This window comes from Chanodichthys erythropterus, chromosome 21 (assembly GCF_024489055.1).
Source record: "Chanodichthys erythropterus isolate Z2021 chromosome 21, ASM2448905v1, whole genome shotgun sequence".
In the NCBI taxonomy this organism is placed as follows: Eukaryota; Metazoa; Chordata; class Actinopteri; order Cypriniformes; family Xenocyprididae; genus Chanodichthys; species Chanodichthys erythropterus.
Window position 1 is genome coordinate 27,200,736 of NC_090241.1, and position 21,479 is coordinate 27,222,214.

Genomic DNA, 21,479 nt, shown 5'->3' on the forward strand with positions numbered 1-21,479 from the left:
ACTGTGTTATGTTTAATACAGTATCTCTTCAGTTAAAACCAAAAATGCATTCTTTCGACTCAAGTTGACATCTGAAAAAAAGTGTAAAAAGAAAAAAGTTTAGTTTTTCAGGCAGGAAAAACAGACTGAGGTTGTCATAATTAATGCAAGTGTGCCTTCCTTAGTAAAATCATCATGGCAGTCAAAGTTTCTGTCAAAATACCATAATTACTTTAATGGTTACCATGGTATTTTTGTAAACGTTTGATACTGACGTTACGTGATTCAACCGGAAGTGACGCTATTGTAGGAAGTGTTTAGCGATGCGCGGGAGTTTATTGTTGCTGTCTAGAGAGCAAGAGTTCTTATTAATTTTTCTGTTTTTTTTTAAATCTTACTAAAGCTAATAACAGTACAGGAATTTGCATAGAATGGCTCAGCTAAATGAAGTGGACTTCCCGCCGAACCTGTCATGTCTCAAAGTACGTTCAGATATTCAACTTTGTTTAGCTCTGCAGTTAAAACAAGATTATCCGCTACGAATGTGTTATTTGCCGTTCACATGTGTTTAAGAAAAGTGCACGGCAGCAGTCTCGAGCTCTAACACATCCGACAGAATATTAACCCAAATTCGACGTTTTTACTACGTTATACGACGTCTTCAGTGGTTGTTGTTCTCTAGATATAACACACCACTGTGCTCATGTTCTGTTATGTTTTATGCCAATTGCTTCCCTGAAATTGAACAGAACAAATTGCATTGCATGTTTTTGTACATCATTAAAAACATGTCACACAGCAGAGTGTCATAGATATCCAGTAGTCATAAATCGGGATATGCAGGTTTATTTGACATCAGATCTTATATATTCTTATGTGTTTTAGGACATAGACACTCTCCTCCGATGTCCTATCTGCTTTGAGTGTCTCAACATCACCATGATGACCCAGTGTTCACACAACTGTACGTATATCACTTTTACAGTTCAGTTTATAATCATTTGACGTTTTAATTGACATATTTTCTCTAAGCAAGACACTAAAGCATTGCTCCTTTCCTTTTGTTGTTCTAACAGTTTGTTCTCTGTGCATACGGAAATTTCTCTCCTATAAGCTGTTGTGTCCTGTTTGTAATATGGTGAGTCATGTAAAAAATTTATATATACATTTTTAAACTTTATAAACTTCCAATAATATTAGTTCAACTCTCCTTGCAGCCATCAACAGAACAAGACCTGAGGAACAACAGATTATTAGACGACTTAGTTCAGAGCTTCCAAGCAGCAAGGTAAAATTTCTTTTTAAAATACAAGCATTTATTTTGTGCTGATTTTTTATTTAGATGATGTTAGTGGGTATGTCCTGAAGACCTTTTTTTTTTGTTGCATTTTGCAATGTTATGGGGTACATGGTAAAACTCTTTAAAAATATATTTTTTTATACAAACAAGAATGCCGATCGCTCTGTGAATTATTTGCGATTAATTTCTGAGGAGTTCTACAACTGCAAATTATGTGTGGGCCTGAATATTAGTTTGATATAAAGTCTGTTGAGGGTTCATTAGTGGGTAGTGATAAAATTGAACAGGAAAAATTAATTACTTCAAATTGAATGGAAAATAGCTGGGAAGTTAGTCCGTTTTTGATATATGGACAGAGTGAGAGCTCATACTCAGTCTTCGTTTGCTCAAGGATTTGATCTCAGAAGGTTGAATATGGTGCATGTCACTGCATATATGGAGAGACATCTGATATTGGAATATGTTGGTAGACATGACTATGAATGGAATCCAATGAGTGCTTTAAAAAAAAAAAAAAAAATATATATATATATATATATATATATATATATATATATATATATATATATATATATATATTTTTTTTTATTTTTTAAATTAAACTACTATAAATAATACATGCCTTCAAAACTACATAATCTGATGAATACCATTCTTATTTTTTTGTCTTTGTAACATTGATTTAGATTCAGCTGTTGAGTCCCAGACATGCTGATTGGCTGTCTCAAAATATGTTTGATCACAGGAGTTTGTGTGAATTGGCACCAAAAATGTTCTTTCTAAGTTTATATATCATTCTTATGAATGATATATAAACTTATGCTTCAGTTCTGCCATGTGCATGAAACAACTATTTGTGACATTGTAACTATAAATCCATTAATGAAAGGAGACTTTAAAGTTTATTAACTTGCCTGAAGGTATCAGAAAATCAGCTAATTTATTAGAATTAAGAGATTTACTTTATTCTGGTGCTTTATTGAATTCATTTTCTTATATGGTTCACATTCTCGTGACTAACTTGAATATGTAATTCATTTGCCCTAACGTCCTAGTCTGCCATAAGATTGTGGATTTCCTTTAACAATCAAGTGGGATTTTATTTTCAATATTCAGGTCTATATCTTTGGCATACTTCAGCTGCTGCAGGACTCAAGGAAGCTGCTTGGCCATGTTTCTCTTCAAAGAGTCTTAAGTTCTCAGACTGTGGACATACAGACATACAATATTACAGACATAAAGTCTTACAATGTATTACTAAAAGAAACTGACAAGGAATGTTTTTTTATATAATTAATATTGTTAAACCTACTATCCTGTAGTAAGACTTTTCCAACATATGTACCTCACATCAAGTGTAAAAGTGCAAGGTAGTGAATAGCCAGAGTGCACAGTAGATTTTATTTGCAATATTGGCTTTTAATTCAGTCTCTCTAGGTGTCATCAATCTCCTCTATGTTGTTTGCCTGAGAGTGTACCTAATATAGTTGGACGGTGGAGTTACAGATGGCCATCGGGATGAAGAGAGTGGTTCCTTATGGGACAGTGTTTTAATTTCCTGTTTTCTCAGAGTGATGATGTCAAAGGCATGTGTCATCTTTTAGGACAGGGCATTGGGGACGGTTATTAAGGCCTTTGGTATAGATATAGCATTTTTTTTTTTTTTTTTAGCATTTCTTTGGTTAGTGTATGTTTGGTAGAATATCTTTTTGTGATTTATTACATTCATATATGTGTACATAGTATTACATTATAAAAGATCTCGATTCACCAAAAACTTTTGTCTAAAATTTATTCTAAATTTACCAAAAATTGTAGCAACAACTGAAACCACACATACGCAAAAGCATCTTTGTCTGTGCAGCCTTATAATTGTTAAGAAGTTTATATTTTATCTTAACATATATTATATAAAATTATAATAAAATTATTAAATAATACAATTTAATTTCATCTTAAATATATTTCATCATATACAGTGAAAAAGTAAGAAAAGCTGCATTATGCAGGTTTCTCTGAATAACGCAGATACGTGTATGTACAGCTGGCTAATCTGAGGTCTGTAATCTCGGTCTGTATAAAATTTGTTTGTTGTGTTTGAACTGGTTTTGAGAATAGCGCACACTTGGCATTGCTTGAGGATCTGGCGAGAATCGAGCGCGTCTGCAGAGAGCGGCATATGTTTGACGAGAGTGATGAAAGGCTGTAAAGGAAAAGTCATGCTGAAAGCCCTTGGAGAAATTGGAGTGATTGGAGAAATGATGTGCGTTTTATGCAAATGACTAACCTTGTGTACACGTCCACTCTTAGAATATTCAAAATTCACTATCATTAGAATGAGATTAAGAACAAATTCATGCGCATATGTATGTGTTGTGAGTTAGGCGGAGGTTATTCGTGAGAAGTTCTCCTGAGCGTGCAAATATGAAATAATTTATGCAATTATTAGAGAATGATCTTCTGCAAATGTATGCATTTTTGCTTTTTAACCACTAGAGGGCCAAAATTTACATTGACTGCAGCAATTAGTATGTTGGAACCTCTTGTAAATTACATGTTATTTTGTTTAGTTGTCTATTCAGAATAGTGGGAGAAATGTGATCTCTATTTTAAAGAAAAAGATCATGATTCTCAGTTTTTCCAGAATCGTGCAACTCTAGTGTGTGTGTATATATATATATATATATATATATATATATATATATATATATATATATATATATATATATATATATATATATATATATATATATATATATATATAATTTAAGAATGAGTGGAATAATCATGGCTCAGGTAAGCTGAGTGCCTATTAGCAAAGATTTCAAATCGTCCACTGTCCCACGTGAGCTGGGAAACTGTCAATGAGTTGAATGAGAATGCTATTTTTTTTTTTTTTTTTTTTTTACCTATATTATAGACCTCCTTGGTCTCAATGAGTGCAATTAGCCTTACGTTTCCAGGTCTGAATATCGACCCCTCTGAACTACTGCTGTTGCAAGTTCACTGCCTTTGACTCTTCCTTCTCTTGTTGTCGGAAGATCAATGAGCTTCCAAAGAGATCCAAGTTTTGAATTTTTATTTAAATTTCACTTTCAAACTGGGAAAGCTTCATTTAAATGCCTTCGTAGGCTTTGTTAAAATGTTGACCACAACATAGTTTTTGAGCTGTGTTCATATATAGTTTTTTTTTTCTTTAAAAAAAAAAAAAAAAATCATATACTTGGTTTTAAATCCAGGATAATGTACTCTTCAGTTATGGCTATTCTTTATAAACCTTTTCAAAACTCAGTTTCCACTACTTTGTTCTGTTTTCTTAGCTGTAATGTGCTTGTGATTATGTAACATATTTGGTTCACTAAAGCAATAAATTTTCTTGGTGTGTTCTGTTTGCCTTACCGGATTCACATAAGCGCTTTGGGGACTGAAAGTAGAAAGGATTTTCTGTGGCCTGCTTTTTATGGTCCTGCTGTTTGGATTGTTATGCCTGTAGGTACAAGACCACAATTGATTTTTAAATGCATTACTGAAGAAAGGCCAAACAATTAGGATAGTTTGTTGTTTATTTGTTAAAGGGATCAAATAATTTTTCATATATTTTTTAGCATTTTATTTTTTGCCTGCATTCCCCTTATTATGTTAGTAATTTCTCCAAAAAACATTTCCCACCATCTGTCTGGTCATGTTTTATTTTCTTTCTTTTCTCTGCTGTCTAAGACTTAACATAGCATAAACAACATGTTTACATGTTTACACATTGATGTTTCAGAAGAACATATTACACAATATACTCTCAGATACTTTAAACACATTTTCCCAATTTTGCCAACAATCAGTGCATAAAATGTGCATCCTGAATCCTGTTGTTTAGGCTGTTCTACAATCTTTCTTGACATTTTCATTTACTCTCCACTGACTTTTGCAAATAACCTACAAACACACATTTGTTTATTCATCCAGGGGCCAGAGGTATTATGTTGAGATATAGGTCGACATAGTGAGTTTTTAGTAACCTCAGTCACCGTGCGATTCTGTAAATGGAGCTTTCAGAGCATGTATTAAATCTTATTTTTAGCTTAACAGGAAGATTGGGAATGAGACTGTATCTCTCCTTTTTTCTTAGGGTAATGGGTGAAGATTGTATTTTATTTTCCTTTTTAGCTTTAGTCTGTGGGTTTTGATGAGATGTTAGATCTTTTCTAATAGCATTGACATATAAGGAGGGAAACTGATGTCAACTTATGTTCAGATGTTAATTTAGACTAAAAGTGGTCACAACCACTTTAATGCCAATTTTCTTTTCTTCGCAAATTTTTAAGTGTTTAGTTTTGTGTGCATATATGTGGACTATCGGTCAGACAGAGAGAAATAAAATGTTTCAATATGGAAAGTGGCGTTTGCACACCTCATTGACTCCACTTTATGGCTCAGTAATGGCCTCACAGCCACTCACTGTGTTTGTTGGCTTTCCACATTTCCACTGGAATTGCGAAACCGACAGGTGCTTTCCTGCATTCACTCTCTCTCACGCTTCCTTTTATGTACTCCTTTCTCCTTCTCGTTCCTTCTGCCCTTCTGTCCTCCCCTCAAATTATTTTTCACTATTTCGTCTCTCCCTCATTGGGGAACGGGAGATATTCGATGGCTTACACATTGTATAGAGAGTCACAGCTTTGCTGTCAAAAACACTTTTTACTGACAAATTGTCACCTTAGTGGCTCAGATGAAGGATGCTCAAACAGCTTTTTTTTTTTCGTCCTTGGCCCATTTTATGTTCTTCAAGAGTTGTGAATTTTTGCTATTACATATTGCATGTCCCTCACATATACCTCATGACCCTAAGTATGTGGAAGACTCTTTTATCTCTCTAAAAGTGGGTTAAACCCCTCAGTCCAGTCAAAACCAGGACACTGCGAAATGTGGTTTATAATCGCTTTAAATACAAAGTCAACTTTTTTTTTGGGGGGGGGGGGGGATAAGTAAAGTGTGCATTAAATTAATCAAAAGTGACAGTAAAGACTTTTATGTTGTTACAACTTCTATTTCAAATAAATGCTGTTTTTTGAGCTTTAATCAAAGAGTCATGAAAAAACTATTAAGCAGCACAACTGTTTTCAACATCTATAATAAGAAATGTTTCTTGAGCACAAAATAAGTATATTAGAATGTTTTCTGAAAGATCACGTGACACTAAAGACTTGAGTTATGATGTTGAAGATTCAGCCTTGCCATCACAGGAATAATTTACATTTTAAAATAGATTACAGTTGTAAAACTGTAATCAATAATATTTCTGTTTGTACTATATTATTGATCAAATAAATGCAGCTGGTGAGCATAAGAGACTTTGTTTAAAAACATTTTAAAAAACTAGTGTACACTAGTGTATATGCACAATTCCACTTAATAGAATGCTAAATATTTCTGAATGGCCAAAGTATTTATAAAGTGTCCACTTAAAATTATTTTTTTTTTGTTAACTTGGCCACAATGCAAGCATGCAAACTACATTACTGTATTTAAATTAGATTTAACGTTTCACAATCTGATTAAAACACTGAGTTAACCAGAAACTCCAATACCATTCTTAGCATTCACACTTTTATTAACACATTGTTTGTAACCCTCCTTCTTTTTCTCATCTCCAGGCAAAAGTTGTGTCATTCAAATTTGGAATCACCCCCTATTTCACCTCAAACCCCAGCTATGATGATCAAAGGCAAAGCAGCAAGACAGAAGGGCCTCAAAAAGGAAGCAAACACCCTCAGTCATTTTTTCCAAAAGAAGACCCTCATGACTCCAAAATCAGAACCTATGGAGGTATGTGTTCAACAGCCAGGCAGCTTCAAGGAAGAAAGTGTGGAGAATACAATTGGAATGGTGAAAGAGGAGAAGATGGATATTCCTTCCACATCACAAAGTATTAAGCCAGTGGTTAAAGGTACCTAGCGTCACACATGCCATTTTATTGCATTTATATTGTATGTTAGGTATAAACGTGCATATTAGTTAAATGTTGAAAATAGTGGATTTGTAAAATGTTTTTTCAGTCTAATTCACTGTAATTTTTGTCTGTGTATGGTGTTTTTTTTTTTTTTTATTGATAATGGTAATTTTTGATAATGGCCCCATAATGCATTGATTTGTTTTCCTCACAGTAAGTGCATTATATATCTTTAAATCTTTTTAATCACATCTGTGAATTTGAGATTTTTAATGGCACTTTGTATTTGTGCTTTGCCTAATTGTGCTTTTTTGAATAAGCAATAGTTTTCAATATTTTTATTTTTTTTTGCAGTGGAATGTCCTGTCTGTGGTGTGTGTGTGCCTGAACAGCACATTAATAAACATCTGGATATGTGCTTGAGCCGAGATGATAAGAAAGAGGGATTGAGAAGGTATGGAGAATATTTACCCTGTAATGCATAGCACTATGTAAAGTTTGATGGAGCAAATTGTCTTGTCTGTCTTTGACTGCAGGACACATGTAGTGATTTTCTAGAAAATGAATGCTGCTAATTTACCTGCTGTTATTCAAATTCAGAATTGTCAGTTTTTGTGCAGTAGTTCTACAAAAAACAAACAAACAAATGAATACTGAATAACTTGCATTTCAGACATAATAGGGCAAGATATTGTTCATTTTTGCAAACGAAAATGCTTTCAAAAGAATCCAAACACTCAATGTAGCAAATGTGGACAAGAGGATTGATGCAAACGGCGAAACATTTCAAATATCTTGAAACATCATTTATCCAATAAGTGGAGCAGAAATAATTTCTGTATTACATAATGTAATTCACTTTTCTTCAAGTAAATTGTGCTTTTGTTGTACAAATTATTTGCCAAGTTGTCCATCAAGCTTAGCATTCTTAGACCTGTTTATTTTTCTACCTAATCAGAGACCCTATTCAACCCATTTTTTCCCTTGTATGCATGTGTCTGAGTTAGTTGGATGAAGTTTAACAAATAAACTGATTGCTGGAAAAAAAACATTTCTTGAATGGATAGTTGAATTTAAGATAACATTGTTCTGTGGGTAATAATTATGGCCACTTTAAAAGTAGCTGAATAGTACTTAAGATGGTGTCCCTTTTTCCACCTGAGGGACATTCTGAAGGGCAGACATTTGGTGTGTATGTCTGATTGACAGAAAGGGTGATTTCATTTACTGGACACCTTGAGGGTAGCGTGATGAATGAGGGTGTGTGTCAGCACTCCTGTGGCCTTAAGCCCATCCTGACATACTAATGCTACAGAGATGAATGAAATGTGCACCCTTTCATGCTTAACTGTCTATATTTTTGTGTAATAGTGTTGGGTCTGATATTTACACCTGATATTAAGTATTAAATACAAGTAATAATTCAGCCTCATGTCAAACCTTAATGATTTTCTTTTTTCTATGTAACACAAAATATATTTTTGAAGAACATTGACTTTCATTGCATGATCAAAAAACACAGGGGAAAAAAATCCCCTCCCAAAATTTCCACAAAAGGAAGTCAGTCATACAGGTTTGGAATGCCATGAGGGTGAGAAAATTATGACAAGATTTTCCTTTATGTGGACTGTCACTTTAATCACTACACCTTTTTAAAGGCTGTTGTATGCAGTTTAATTGAGAACAAAGGAATATTGCTGTGTTAGTCATAATTAAATTTATAAGTAATACTATCTTGTAAATCAGCCCATCAGGTAAGGACATATATAAAAACAATTTGATAAAAAGAAAATCATATATCATGGCAAATAAGATAACAGATAAAATAGAAATAGAAATAGCCTGAAAGGCAGTGTGTTTTTCAGGCAATTTACAGGCCTGTTTCATAGACACGCCACTTTTTACTTTCATTATAGATGTGACGCATTTCCTCTGTCAGGGAAAGATAAAATAATTTATGATATGACCCATATAAAGATAAGAAAGACTAATAAACAAGTAAATAGCAATACTGCCAACTAGGATCATGCCATCCTGACAAACTGAGCAACCAGATAAATGCTTTTCAGAGAATTCCAGCAAAACCATGACAGGGTTGCAGAGCTATTTGGCTGACATCAGAGAAACTGTCCTGTTGGCAACAACCTCTTCATCACTTGAGATTCATCTCTGGGACAGTGCCTAGGAGGAAGACATTTCTGAGAAAAAACAGCATTAAGTCACATAAAAGCCATGGGACAAACCCTGAAACATTTTGGTAGTACATTTTGTGATTTGACAAGAATTTAGTTCTTTGGCCTAAAAGCAAAGCACCATGTTTGGCAAAAAATACAACCTAGTACCAGGGAACGCCTAATCTGCCTCGGTGGCAGTGTCAGGTTTGTGGGATTTCTTTTTCAGATGGTGGAAAGTTTGTTGGCATCAAGGCCAAATTGGATTAAGCCAAATGCATGCAAATCCTTGAGAGAGCCCGTTTCAGTCAGCCAGAGATATGAGTTAGTTACTTTGTCACATGACAGTTGCACAAACTACACATCAAAACTGTAAAGTTAAGGGTTTATAGTAAGTATTCTAGATGGACTGTGAAAATCGTGCTATGACCTGAACATTCACTTTCCATCTAATTAGCAGTGTTTTGCATGTGAAGAAATCGATAAAAACAGCTGATACACACACTTATTACCGTACTTGAGAAGAATTTTATATTAATGTGCCAAGTTGCTGCCTTTCTCTGAAATGGTCAATAGCCCACAGTTAATGGACTTTACTACTTGGTGGAAGAATTAGTGAATATTAATAACAACAACTGTAATTATCAAACAATCATTCATGATTGTACAATGACTGAATCATTTCAGGAATTTCAATTTGAATGGTTTCTAAAGTCTTATCTTTTTTGTAACTGTCTTTGTAAATTTGTTTTGACAACTAGTTTTCTTCTGTATAATTTTCATTATATCAAGCACTTTTTTTTCTCTAAATGACCCTGGGACTTGTGCATGTGTTTGTGTTTCAGTGGTGGAAGGCGTAAGGCGATGCCTAAGTTGTTGTATACTTTGATTACGGTTCCAAAGCTCAAGAAGATGCTTAAAGAATGCCACCTGTCCGCTCAAGGCAGCAGAGATCAGCTCGTGCGACGTCACCAGGAATTCACCCACATCTATAATGCACAGTGTGATTCACTCAACCCTAAATCAGGTATAAGGTCAGAGAACAATAACCGGATGGTGAGACATTCCTTTTTAGGCAATGAAAAACATGGTCAAGATTGCATGTAAATGAGTTTCAACATGACATTGAATGACAGCTATATGCTGTGGACAAGCCTGTATTGCTGGTGAATTAGCTGGGTACAGTTTCTCTCTGTCCAGTGATTGTAGGCGGTGGAATGTAATTTATATGCTGGAGTTAGTCACCCTGTGGGGGACCCTAGCAGAAAGATGACAGGGCTGCTGGAAAAATACAGTTGTTTCATCCCTCAAGTTTTCTTTGAGTTACTGCTTCGCTTCTCACTGACCCTTTCTGAGCTGAATTTATCTCTTTTCATTGAGCTGTCAAAGGTTTCACAGGAAACCTTCTATTTTTCTTTTATTCATCCCATGTTACCATGGTTTCTGTTTAAAAGTCGGACTTGTTTGAGTGTGCCTTGTGTTTTTTCCCACATTACCTGTGGGCTTCTTTTTGTCATATACAATGACAGATTTAACTGATGAATTACAGTACTCTTGGAAGCTACCAGTTTGTGTGAAATCAGATGGTTGTTATCAAGAATGATTTGTAAATGAGCCTCCTCCTGTGTGCTTTAAAAAATGCAAGAAAACTTAGAAATATAGAATTCTGAATATGTATTGGAGAGGATTTTTTAAGTCTTCAGAAAATGTGGTTGTAGTTTATAATCAATTTGTTTGCTTTTTCTTTTGTTAACAGCTGAAGAAATTGCCAAAGAAGTTGAAAACAATGAGAGATTAAAGAATCAATTGGACAGTAAACGAAAACCAGTATGTACTACTATGGATTGTAATTTCTTTCAAATAAATACATTTAACAAATTTATTACGCCACCACCCAATGTAAGGTTTGTGCTACAGCTGCCCTAAACTAACAGTATTGGAGATTACCAAAAATCATTTTTTATGTTTCTGTAATGGTTAATCCGCTCAAGTATGTGTAAGCTCTTTAGTCACCGTAGTGTTTCTAATGCTAAAATATAATTATTGTTGTGATTTAATGGGCTCAAAGATAGATCACACAAAACTTTAATCAAAAGCAAGTCTTTGGGAACAACTAGAAGCTATTTGGTATTCAATAAAAGAGAATGTGGAAAAGTACATAAAAACAATGCCAGCAAGAATGCAAGCTGTTATCAGCACTAAAGGATGCCATATAAAATAAAATATGTAATTTTTGGTTATGTATGTATAAAGACTATTTACTTATTTCAGTTTATTTATCTAATAAATGACAATAAAATAATTAGTTTTAAACAAGTTTTTGACAGATTCCTAAAATATTAGTTTTTTTCTCTTTATTATGATTAGTGGTGTAATAAATGTAAGCACTGTATATACAGTATATGTATACGTGTGGGTGTCTATGTATTTCTGTTAGATTTGTTGGGAATCAAATCAGTTGCAGTCATATTGAAATAACTATGGCTTTTAGATTTTTTTTTCTTTTTTTCTCATAATGTTTTGTGTTTGACAGGTAATCGTCACTACAAAGAATCAGACAACTGAAGAAATTGAGGAGTTACACTCAAAGTACCGTAAGTCCTGACTTATAAAATCTGACATTGAATAAATGAGACTGTTGCTCTTGTCAGTTTGGAGGTGTAGAGGATGCGCTGTCCTTGCACTGTTGGAAAATACTGTTTGAGTGATGTCACAACAGGGTCAGATTCATTCTCCTGCTTGTCCTGTTCATTATAAAATAAAAATGTCTGTTTGATATATGTACTGAATAACATTGACTACTTTCCCCTACTTCAAGGTTGACTGAGCATATGCATTTTGTATTTTGCAGTTAATTGTCAGCTAAGGATATTTGCATATGTTTTTTTCATGTGGCTCCAGCACACTATTTTTACAGTGTTTGGGTGAATCTTTTAAGCCATTCTTGATATTACTTAATGTGTATAGTATACACCAAGTCTTTGATGAAGGCATAGTTCAGTTCTGCCATTAAGTTATTTTGGTCAGAAAAAATTGACAATTTCTTATTCTTTTTTTAGTTTTAATGCAAGAAATAAATTATACACATTTGAATCATTGCACTTGCGTCAGGTAAAATGGTTAATTTCATTTGTATTCTTTAACTGACCCAGACAGTCAGGACTGAAAGAAAATCCTACTATTAAAGTCTCATTAGGCTACATTCAAAGTCATTTGCAAAAAAATACTGTGTAATTACATTAAAGAAGTGTTAGTGTGTATGCTACAGTGAGTTTCTGGGCAGAAAATGGCTGTCAGATTGAAGGCACTGCTGTGATCGTAATCATCAAAAATTCCTTTTCTGTTTTGCTGCTTTAATGTAATGCCCATGTATCATCAGTGTGCTCTGAAAGGGCATTTGCAATTTCCGTTTCCACCCCATATATATATATATATATATATATTAGATTTTCTTGTTCAGGTGCAGTTTGGACTCTATGCAGAACTGTGGTGCAGAGATTTCTTAACTGAAAACAGATTTAGCTACATCTTGAATAGAGCCGCACACTTTCATTTTAAGTTTCTCTCCTGATGATTTCGATATAAATAATCTCACTTCAGTTATCCTCAGTAGTTCTCAGCCAAAATGTTTTCCAGAAACCATTGCCTTTTGTGACTCCAAGTTCACTAGGCATCTGAGTTGGTATATGAGGGAGTGAGAGAGTAAGGCAGAAAGATCCCTCGAGGGGTTGGAGAAGAAGGTGGTGATCAATACGACAATACCAACAGGGTCCCAAGATCGATCTTGCCTCATTAAATGTTCCAATCTGCCTTAGTGACCCAGCTCAGAATGCGTAGACCAAAAAAATCAGACAATGGGCTCCAAGCTTTAAAGATACTGTCCACCGTTTAATGGACTTCTGTTGAGGGCTTACTTTTATGCCGCCTTTAAGGGGATCAGGTACAAATGAGCAAGGTTGTAAGTAGGGGTGGGAATGTTTAGTCACCTCACGATCCATAAAAGTATTATAAAAGTGGCTTGCATCATTTTGTGAATTAAATCATTATTTTAAGTCAGATCATTTCATTCATTTGGTTGATATGCTTCACAAAACTGATCTGAAAGATTAATTCACAATTGGGCTATAGCCAAATAGAGAAGATAATTATCATTGGTCTGTTCCTCACACAAAGCTATCGTATGACTTCAGAAGACTTGAAATATAGTGCACAAGTCTTATGGACCATTTTATGACACTTCTGGTTTATTTATTTATTCAAGCTTGAATTCCTCAGTCTGTATAGGGACTAATGACATTGAAAAGAGACCAGTACAATTCTGATTTTGGGTTCCATCGAAGAAAGTAAGACATACAGGTTTGGAATGACTTGAGGGTCCATAAATGATGTCAGAATTTTCATTTTAAGAGGGAACTATTGCTTTAATTGTTTAATATGGATGTTTATTCTCACATATCTTCACTTTTCCTAATGTTGTGCCCTCTGTAAACTTCAACTCTAAGGTTTAGTCCCTAGTGCTCAAACCATGTCTCTATTTGACATGCACAGGTTACAGCTGCTAGTCCTAATGGCGTCTTTGCCATAATGAAAAGCCACTTACCCTAACAACCTCCTCCCAGAGGCCAACATTAGAAACAAAGCCATTTAAGGTGGATTGGTGTAATTTTCACGAAGTGTGAAAACATGGTCCATATTTGTCATGTAAAATTGACCTAGCAGGAAAAGATTAAAGCCACCTTGCGATTAGAGAAGCCAGACTGTGATGTCTGAGACAGGATGTTGAAATATTGATGCACAGCACAGAGGGGTTCTATAAATAGAGCTGTGCTGAGATAAACTCTTGATTAATCATCAAAAGGGCTTGATGATTCACCAGCCTCATGGAGTGTCCGATGAATGGGGAAATGACACGGGGTGAATAAGACACACACCCAGAAATCTAGCTTTTCTATACAACAGGTTCATCTTAGATAATGAAACAAAAGTTCACCCTTATGCAACAGCGCAAATATCAATGAAAATATTTCTTCAATGATCTGTCTTATGTATTTATTATTCATTTATTTTTGTTTTTATGGATGTTTGGAAAGGTTGTCAGCCATTTGCAGAATGAAAAATCCGTATCTGACTTAGTATAAATGGTTAGAAATGATGTGCAACTAAAGAAATGTTACTAAACAAAATTTTGCCATTCAAACCCTGATTGACCATGATGACATCCTTAAAAATTGAATGTGTAAACACCATAGGAATAGGGAAACCTAATTTAAATTTTTCATATGCTTTCCCCTAGGATCTGTGTGTTTACAAGGAACCACATTTTTTCTCTCAATTGAAAATGCATATACATATAGCATTATATGTTTTATTTACCCATATTCAATCAAACCATCTCCACTATGTCTGTCAGAAATTAGTGAATGAAAAGGAACAGAGCAGTGATCTGTTTTCTTGTATATGGCGTTTTGAATTTTGGCACATATGTGTTGCATTGAGAGGTTTATTTGTTGAATGATTCTGATGTCTCAGTTTAGTCTGTACATTATAATATTGTTTATAGATTGAGTTCTGCTAGTCATTACATTTGTAATCATTTTTCATATATATATATATATATATTTTTTATTTATTTATTTATTTATTTATTTTTTTTTATTTTTTTTTATTATTATTACTACTATATATTATAGATACACAAAGATACTAAACTCAAGAGCTTGTCGGGTGACTGGCCATTATCAGATTTGATCCTGCTTTTTTCCATAGTAAACAACTTTAGTCATCCATGAAGAAACCTCCGATTTCTTTTAGAAGTGTCCTGAGTATGACGCAATGTGACTTGAGTATGAAAAGGAATATTTAGACATTGCATGTCTTGTAACACTTCACCCACTTCTTAGTAATTGTTTCAAGATGTTCACAACACGTTCATGTTTTAATGTAGACTATGACCAAATAGGAAAACCTGTTAAATTCAAGATCTACTGTTAAGTTTTTTTCCTGCACCCAAGGAGCTCTAAAATGGCAGGAGAAAGCTATCAGTTAGCTTTCCCGTTCCTATCTTTGTTTTTCAGGTTGAAAGCATTGTAGCATTATGAAAGAAAGCTGTGATTGTTATCCGTACATCACTTCTTCAGGGCTTTTTTTAGTTGTTATTCTAGCAGCTCCACAGCTTTAGCAAAAATGAATAAATTCAAGAACTGTCTGTTTGATATGACATCAAACAGACCATAAAATGGTGTTGGCTCTGGAAGAAGGGTCTGATTTCATTGTTTACTTATTTATTTATTGTTTGCTTATTTATTTATTTATTTATTGTTTTCATTGTTTAAGTGCCTTCAACATAAGAATGACTTGTGCGAGAAGAGACCGATCAGATACAGCTGGCGGGTGGCATGGCTTGAGTTAAAACTTTATTAAGGTCTGCATCCTGTACTGCATGTTAGATGTTAGATACTTTTATTGACTCTGTGAAGGAAATTGCAGTGCAACAGCAAAACATCAGTTAATCAACAGCATGGTACAGCACACTACATATTACTACATATAATATATTAAAAATACACAATGTACAAATGCTCAAAACAATTTAAAACATTCAAAAAATGACAAATTACAAGATAAAAAAAGGTATGGGAATTTTTTTTTCACTAATTTTGAAGAATGAAAACTAAATAGGGTCTAAATCATTAAACAGTGTTTCTAATGGAATTGCCAAAATGGAATTTCAGCTGTTGCAGTATGAAGTATTAGAATAAATATCAGGCTGCCTTGCCACAAAGCCCATGACTAATGCACACAATTGAAATTAGAGGCCATGTTTTAGTGTTTTCAGTGAGTAACAGTGTAACAGTATGGTTAAGATAACACTATATGAGTAATGATGCTCATTTGTCAGTTTTAATGTCTAAAAATGGACATACTTGCACTTAGACATTCATTAACTTGATTTCACAAATGCAGGGCTCGACAGTAAGGACTGCCCAATGGCCTGGGGCCAGCATGAACGTCGGTCGGGATGTCGGGCCAGTGCTGCATAGTCATGAAAGTCTATCATTTGCATGTGTTTTTAAGCCTTGCTAGTTTAAATGTTCAAGTGCTAGAAGACATGAAAGTGAACTAAATTCAGTACTTGTGCACTGTTTGAGAAGTTTTGTTTGCATATCTGGGACGCGCGCCGAGAATGCTGAGTTTAAGACAGCGCACAAGTACTGAACTGATTTATCTTTCACATCGTCTTGTGCATAAATGGACACATTTGCACAAAATTACGTCAAAATGCCCATCTTTGCGAGTATCCTCGCAAACACAGTCGGTTATGTCTTAAGTGAACGTAAATAGTTGAGAAATAAAACACTTCTGTAACACTTTATTTAATCCGGGCATTAGCTCTAAAAGTGACAGTGGCCTAATATTCCTGCTGCTGTCTGTGTTTTTAATGTTAATCAAACAACAAAGGACAGAAAAAATATCACATTGCTCTTGACTGAATATCGTTTGTAACTTTAAGGATTAAACTACATTTAATTTTTACAGTAAAGTCTATGCAGTTTTATTTTACATTTGATTAAATACTGATTATTGATTTTTCAATTTCTGTAGCCTACCTAAAAAGTACTGTTAGACCTAACTGAAAATCCTGAAAAGCTCTGTTCATTTCTTTTGTATGTTTGTTCTGTTGTCTTTATTTGTGCTATTGCTATTGTTCTTATTTTATTACTGGCTGTTTAGAGTAATATTTGAGATTGATGTTAGTTAGGCTAGTAGTTTCTGGGCATGTAGAAAAAATCCTTAGCGTTGATAACCTTTTACATGTGTGCTATGGATAGAATGCAAATATGATCAATTCAACCCTTAGGCCTATTCAGTTATATAATATATACTAGAAACAGGATTCATATGCTGTAACAAAATCAAACACAGATGCATGTCAGGGTCTGCTGCTGTTTAAAAGCGATGTGCTTCTGTGATAGTGAACTGTGCTGGATCTCTGGATCTTTCTCCCGCTGTTCTTCAGTCGTCATTATTTAAAATTATATTATAGAAAATTATAGAAAAAAATTTATCCATCGATGCATCGTGATTCTTTCTCCAATGATTCTGGATTGATTTTGAGAATTTCAGCTTAGTTTTTATTCAGATGTGCAAAAAGCTGAGTGTGCTTAAGAAACACCCGGGTTCTGCTCGCTTCCATGTCCTCTCACACATACACCACTCGAACCTTCCGTAAAATAATCTTTCATAAGGTTCAGAAAGGTTGAAGCGAATTACAACATCTGCGGACTTCACTGCACAAAAAAGACGCACGCTTTGTTTGATGTTACACATGCAGTGCGCGGTCTCGCCCGTCAATATTTTCCTTACAAATGCTCTACAAAGGCATCATTTATGATGTTTGGAATGCAGTGGACTTATATATTTAAAATATGAAACTCATTTACAGAAGGCTGCTTTCAATTTCAAATGCTGACGCTTTGTTTGTGAAGAGTGCTCGCGTATGTGGCTGTGTGCGACTCCGTGTAAGTGCTTTAATGTACTTGCGTCTCAAAATGGTTTTATGACGCAAAATTAATGTAATGTAACACAGCCAGTTTTGTTTTAAGGGATTAAATGGACAGAACAAACTGCATTACTGCTTATATTTCAAAAGATATCCATGTGTGAATGCTTTAAAAAAAAATCGTGTAATTAATTAGATTTTTATATTATATATATAATATAAAAATCTAATTAATTACATGATGTGCTGATTAAATAATGTAATGTATTGCAGTTTAATCGCAGTTTAATCAGCTGAGAAATTACCCCAAAAGATAATTTAATTTAAAGTCATTATTTTGTTAAATTGTATTATTGAATATTTATTTCTTGTTTTAAATTAGCTTATTTTTGTGAAATTATATTATTACACTTTTTAATGAAATTCATAATGTTACTGAACTTAAAAAAATACAAGCCAATAAATAGAGTGAAACTTGAGCGTTGAGCTCTGAGGGGCAGGGCAGAGTATATTTTTGGCTCATATTTTCGCCTGCTTTTCTCTTTTCCGGCCAAAAAACAAAAATATCCGATAATATCTGATAATTGGCTGATAATTGTTTATATACTGTATATATAAAGACAAACATTTACAATGTAAATTTTGAAACAGCATAGTGTTTGCAAGCATAATATTGTGTTAAATGCATGCACTTTGAAATCATGCATTTGCTAATTAATTTGAAATCATGCATTTGCTAATTTTCATGTAGAGAGATTTTGTGGGGAAGATCTGTCAGCATGGACAGTGATTCTGTGATAGTGAACTGTGCTGGATCTCTGGATCTTTCTCCCGCTGTTCTTCAGTCGTCATTATTTCAGCTGATCTGTTCTTGGGTCTTTTGGCTGATATGATTTTAAAACCAGGCCATATGACCTTTCATCTGCTTCTGTTTGTTTTCGCCACTAAATTTGTCATGGTCTGCCTGGGTATGCCAGCGCTTAGAGTTACTGCGTTACTTTTTTTTTTTTTTTTTTCATTGCAGGATTCATTCTCTGTTAGAAGATAAAGCTAAGATTGAAGTATAATCTTCATCATTTTTCAGTACAAGTTGTGTTCAGATTTTCCTGTTATGTCTTTTTTTTTAATTATTAGTTAATTTTGACTATGTAATTATTTAATAATCATTTTGGTATTATGTAAAGGAATATTCCAGGTTAAAAAAAGTTACATAATAAACACGTCACGTTATTGCAAAAAAAAAAAAAAAAAAAAAAAAAAAATGTTTTAATTAGTCTTTCATCAAAATCTAATAATATACTTTGACTCCTGAAATATTCATTGTAATATAGAATGCTTATTTTTCAAGATTCAGAATTTGATTAAAAATGAAACTTCTTAATTTCTTATACTAATTGATAAAATACAGTTGGAATTAATACTAAACACTTTACTTTTCTGTCTTTTTTTATTCTTTTCTTAGGGAAGCAGCATAGTAGCGAATTTTCCCGTTTGATTGCCCAGGTCAGAGGTCGTCTGGAGACGTCCAAGAGAGCACAGATCAAACAAGAGGGGAAGTCAACAGAAGAGACAGACTCTAAAGGTCCCATTATTCTCAGTATCTTTTCAGATTATGCTCAAACATGTTACTATTTGCAACAATCACATTACCAATCATGTTAGCATTTGCTACCCTTTCACAGTTCTGAACAGGTGGATAGTGGTGGGTGATATGAACAATCTCACAATATGAGTAATTAATTTTTTTTTATTGTGATTTTATATCAAAATATAAGTATTTTATTTTCTCTTTGTTATTAAAAATGAGCAAAGATGCAAATTACAAACAATATGACGTAAAATTAGAAAGATACAAATGAATTAAACAGTGCTTCAAATTTTAGTAGTATTTAATTTTTAGTAGTATTGGTATATTGTGCACTATGGAAGAATGGACCAAAATTGCTCAAATCTGATGTGCAGGACCTATCCAATGTTTATGGAAGCATTTGGTTGCATTATTACTGCTCCCAAGGCACAGGTTAACATACTTTTTCCAGCAAAGACATTGAATCTTGGACTATTTTACTTGATAAACATGTGAAAATATGCAATGTTCTGTGTCATTTGTTTGATTAGACTATCTTTATCTAGTTTTAGGACTTGATGAAATGTAAAAAAAAAAAAAAAGAGTTCATAAACAACAAATCTACAACCACTGTACTCGCAGTTGCCCATTTCATTCACACACATAAACACTGTTTGAAACTTAAGTACTTTTGTGCGACACCTTGACAATTGCAGAAAACAAGAGTCTGTAGACCCCATCGCCTACTCTGATGATAAGGCACCAGCCATCACCAAAGCATTAATGGCTCTATAGGTGGACTTCAGAATCAATAAGCAGTTTGCATTGTAGATATATACGACTTGGCAGTCTGGATTGGTAATCGCTTTATCAGTCAGTGCCAGCACAATCAGATTAGTTGCAATTGATTTTGGAATTGTCAGTTCTCTAGTAAAGACTGTGTAAAAATAGATTTCGGAGGCGTGCTGATCAGTACAACAACAATACCCTTTTCATAATTTTTCCAAAAACATCAAACTGTATTTACCAAAAACACATTATATAGGGTGTGTATTGATACATCCACTGTCTTAAATGTAGTTATTTATTTGTGGCAAGAAGCACAGACCTTTTTTAGTGTGGCTTTTGCTGTGACACAAATGACAAGTAACACATTTTTTTTTAACTGACCAAGACCAATTTTTACTCACAATTGGCCCTTGATGAGGAATTTTGAACCCTGACTACATCTTCTTGAGACAGATTTATTAGCAAAAACAAGCTTATGGTTGTCAACATAAACAACATCAGAAATCAGAAAGAGCTTTATTGCCAAGTATGTTTACACACTTCACTAGGTTTTTACTCAAGATTGTATTCTGGTGGTGTGTATATAGCTGACATGTATTCTTTTTTCCATGTCTTTGCAACAGGTGCACACAACAGCATTCAGAACGCTCCCCAGCCTCTCGTTTCTGCACTGTTGAAGGTAAAGAGTGAAGAGATGGATGGGGTAATTGAGCTACCATCAAGATCATCAAGCCCTACAATCAGTGAAGTGTCAGTCAGCAGGTACTTATGTTTGAAAGCAAACCATTTCCACCCTTGTATTTGTGCTAATTGTAGGTGGTCAATGCAAAAGAGATAGTTCAACAAAAAGTGAAAATTCTGTCATTTACTCACCCTCATGTCATTTCAAACCTATATGACTTTCTCCTCCGGAACAGAAAAGAAGAAATTTTGTTGAATGTTAGTCACCATTGTCTTTAATTGTATGAGGGGGAAAAAAATGAGGCATTTCACAAAATATTTTTGTTCTTAATCTGTTTTTTTTAATGTTTTGAATGGTATGAGGGTTAGTAAATGATGATGGGATTTTTCATTTTGGGTGGATTATCCCTTTAAGCATAAAGTATGCGAGGCCATACTAAATTGAGCTTTTTGTTTACCAATGTTCTTAAGCCATGAATATATTCAGAATACATCATGCCCTTGAAGAAAAAAAAATATTAACACATTTAGCAAATTTGTTTAATGTG

At 34.0% G+C, this 21,479-nt stretch overlaps 1 protein-coding gene across 4 annotated transcripts in view; it reads left to right on the top strand.

Moving 5' to 3' along the window:
• Positions 1 to 311: 311 nt before the first annotated feature.
• The window catches only part of rad18 (RAD18 E3 ubiquitin protein ligase), a 39,352-nt gene continuing 18,184 nt past the window's right edge, over positions 312 to 21,479 (top strand). For 3 of the 4 annotated variants that reach the window (XM_067373895.1, XM_067373896.1, XM_067373897.1), the window contains exons 1-11: positions 312 to 461; positions 865 to 943; positions 1,056 to 1,117; positions 1,197 to 1,267; positions 6,928 to 7,220; positions 7,578 to 7,677; positions 10,240 to 10,421; positions 11,151 to 11,221; positions 11,928 to 11,988; positions 19,357 to 19,476; positions 20,874 to 21,012. In XM_067373895.1, the coding sequence (XP_067229996.1) occupies positions 411 to 461; positions 865 to 943; positions 1,056 to 1,117; positions 1,197 to 1,267; positions 6,928 to 7,220; positions 7,578 to 7,677; positions 10,240 to 10,421; positions 11,151 to 11,221; positions 11,928 to 11,988; positions 19,357 to 19,476; positions 20,874 to 21,012 (1,229 nt within the window). In that variant the 5' untranslated portion in view covers positions 312 to 410. The remainder of the gene's footprint in view (positions 462 to 864; positions 944 to 1,055; positions 1,118 to 1,196; positions 1,268 to 6,927; positions 7,221 to 7,577; positions 7,678 to 10,239; positions 10,422 to 11,150; positions 11,222 to 11,927; positions 11,989 to 19,356; positions 19,477 to 20,873; positions 21,013 to 21,479) is intronic. The other variant, XM_067373898.1, reaches the window with a different exon arrangement.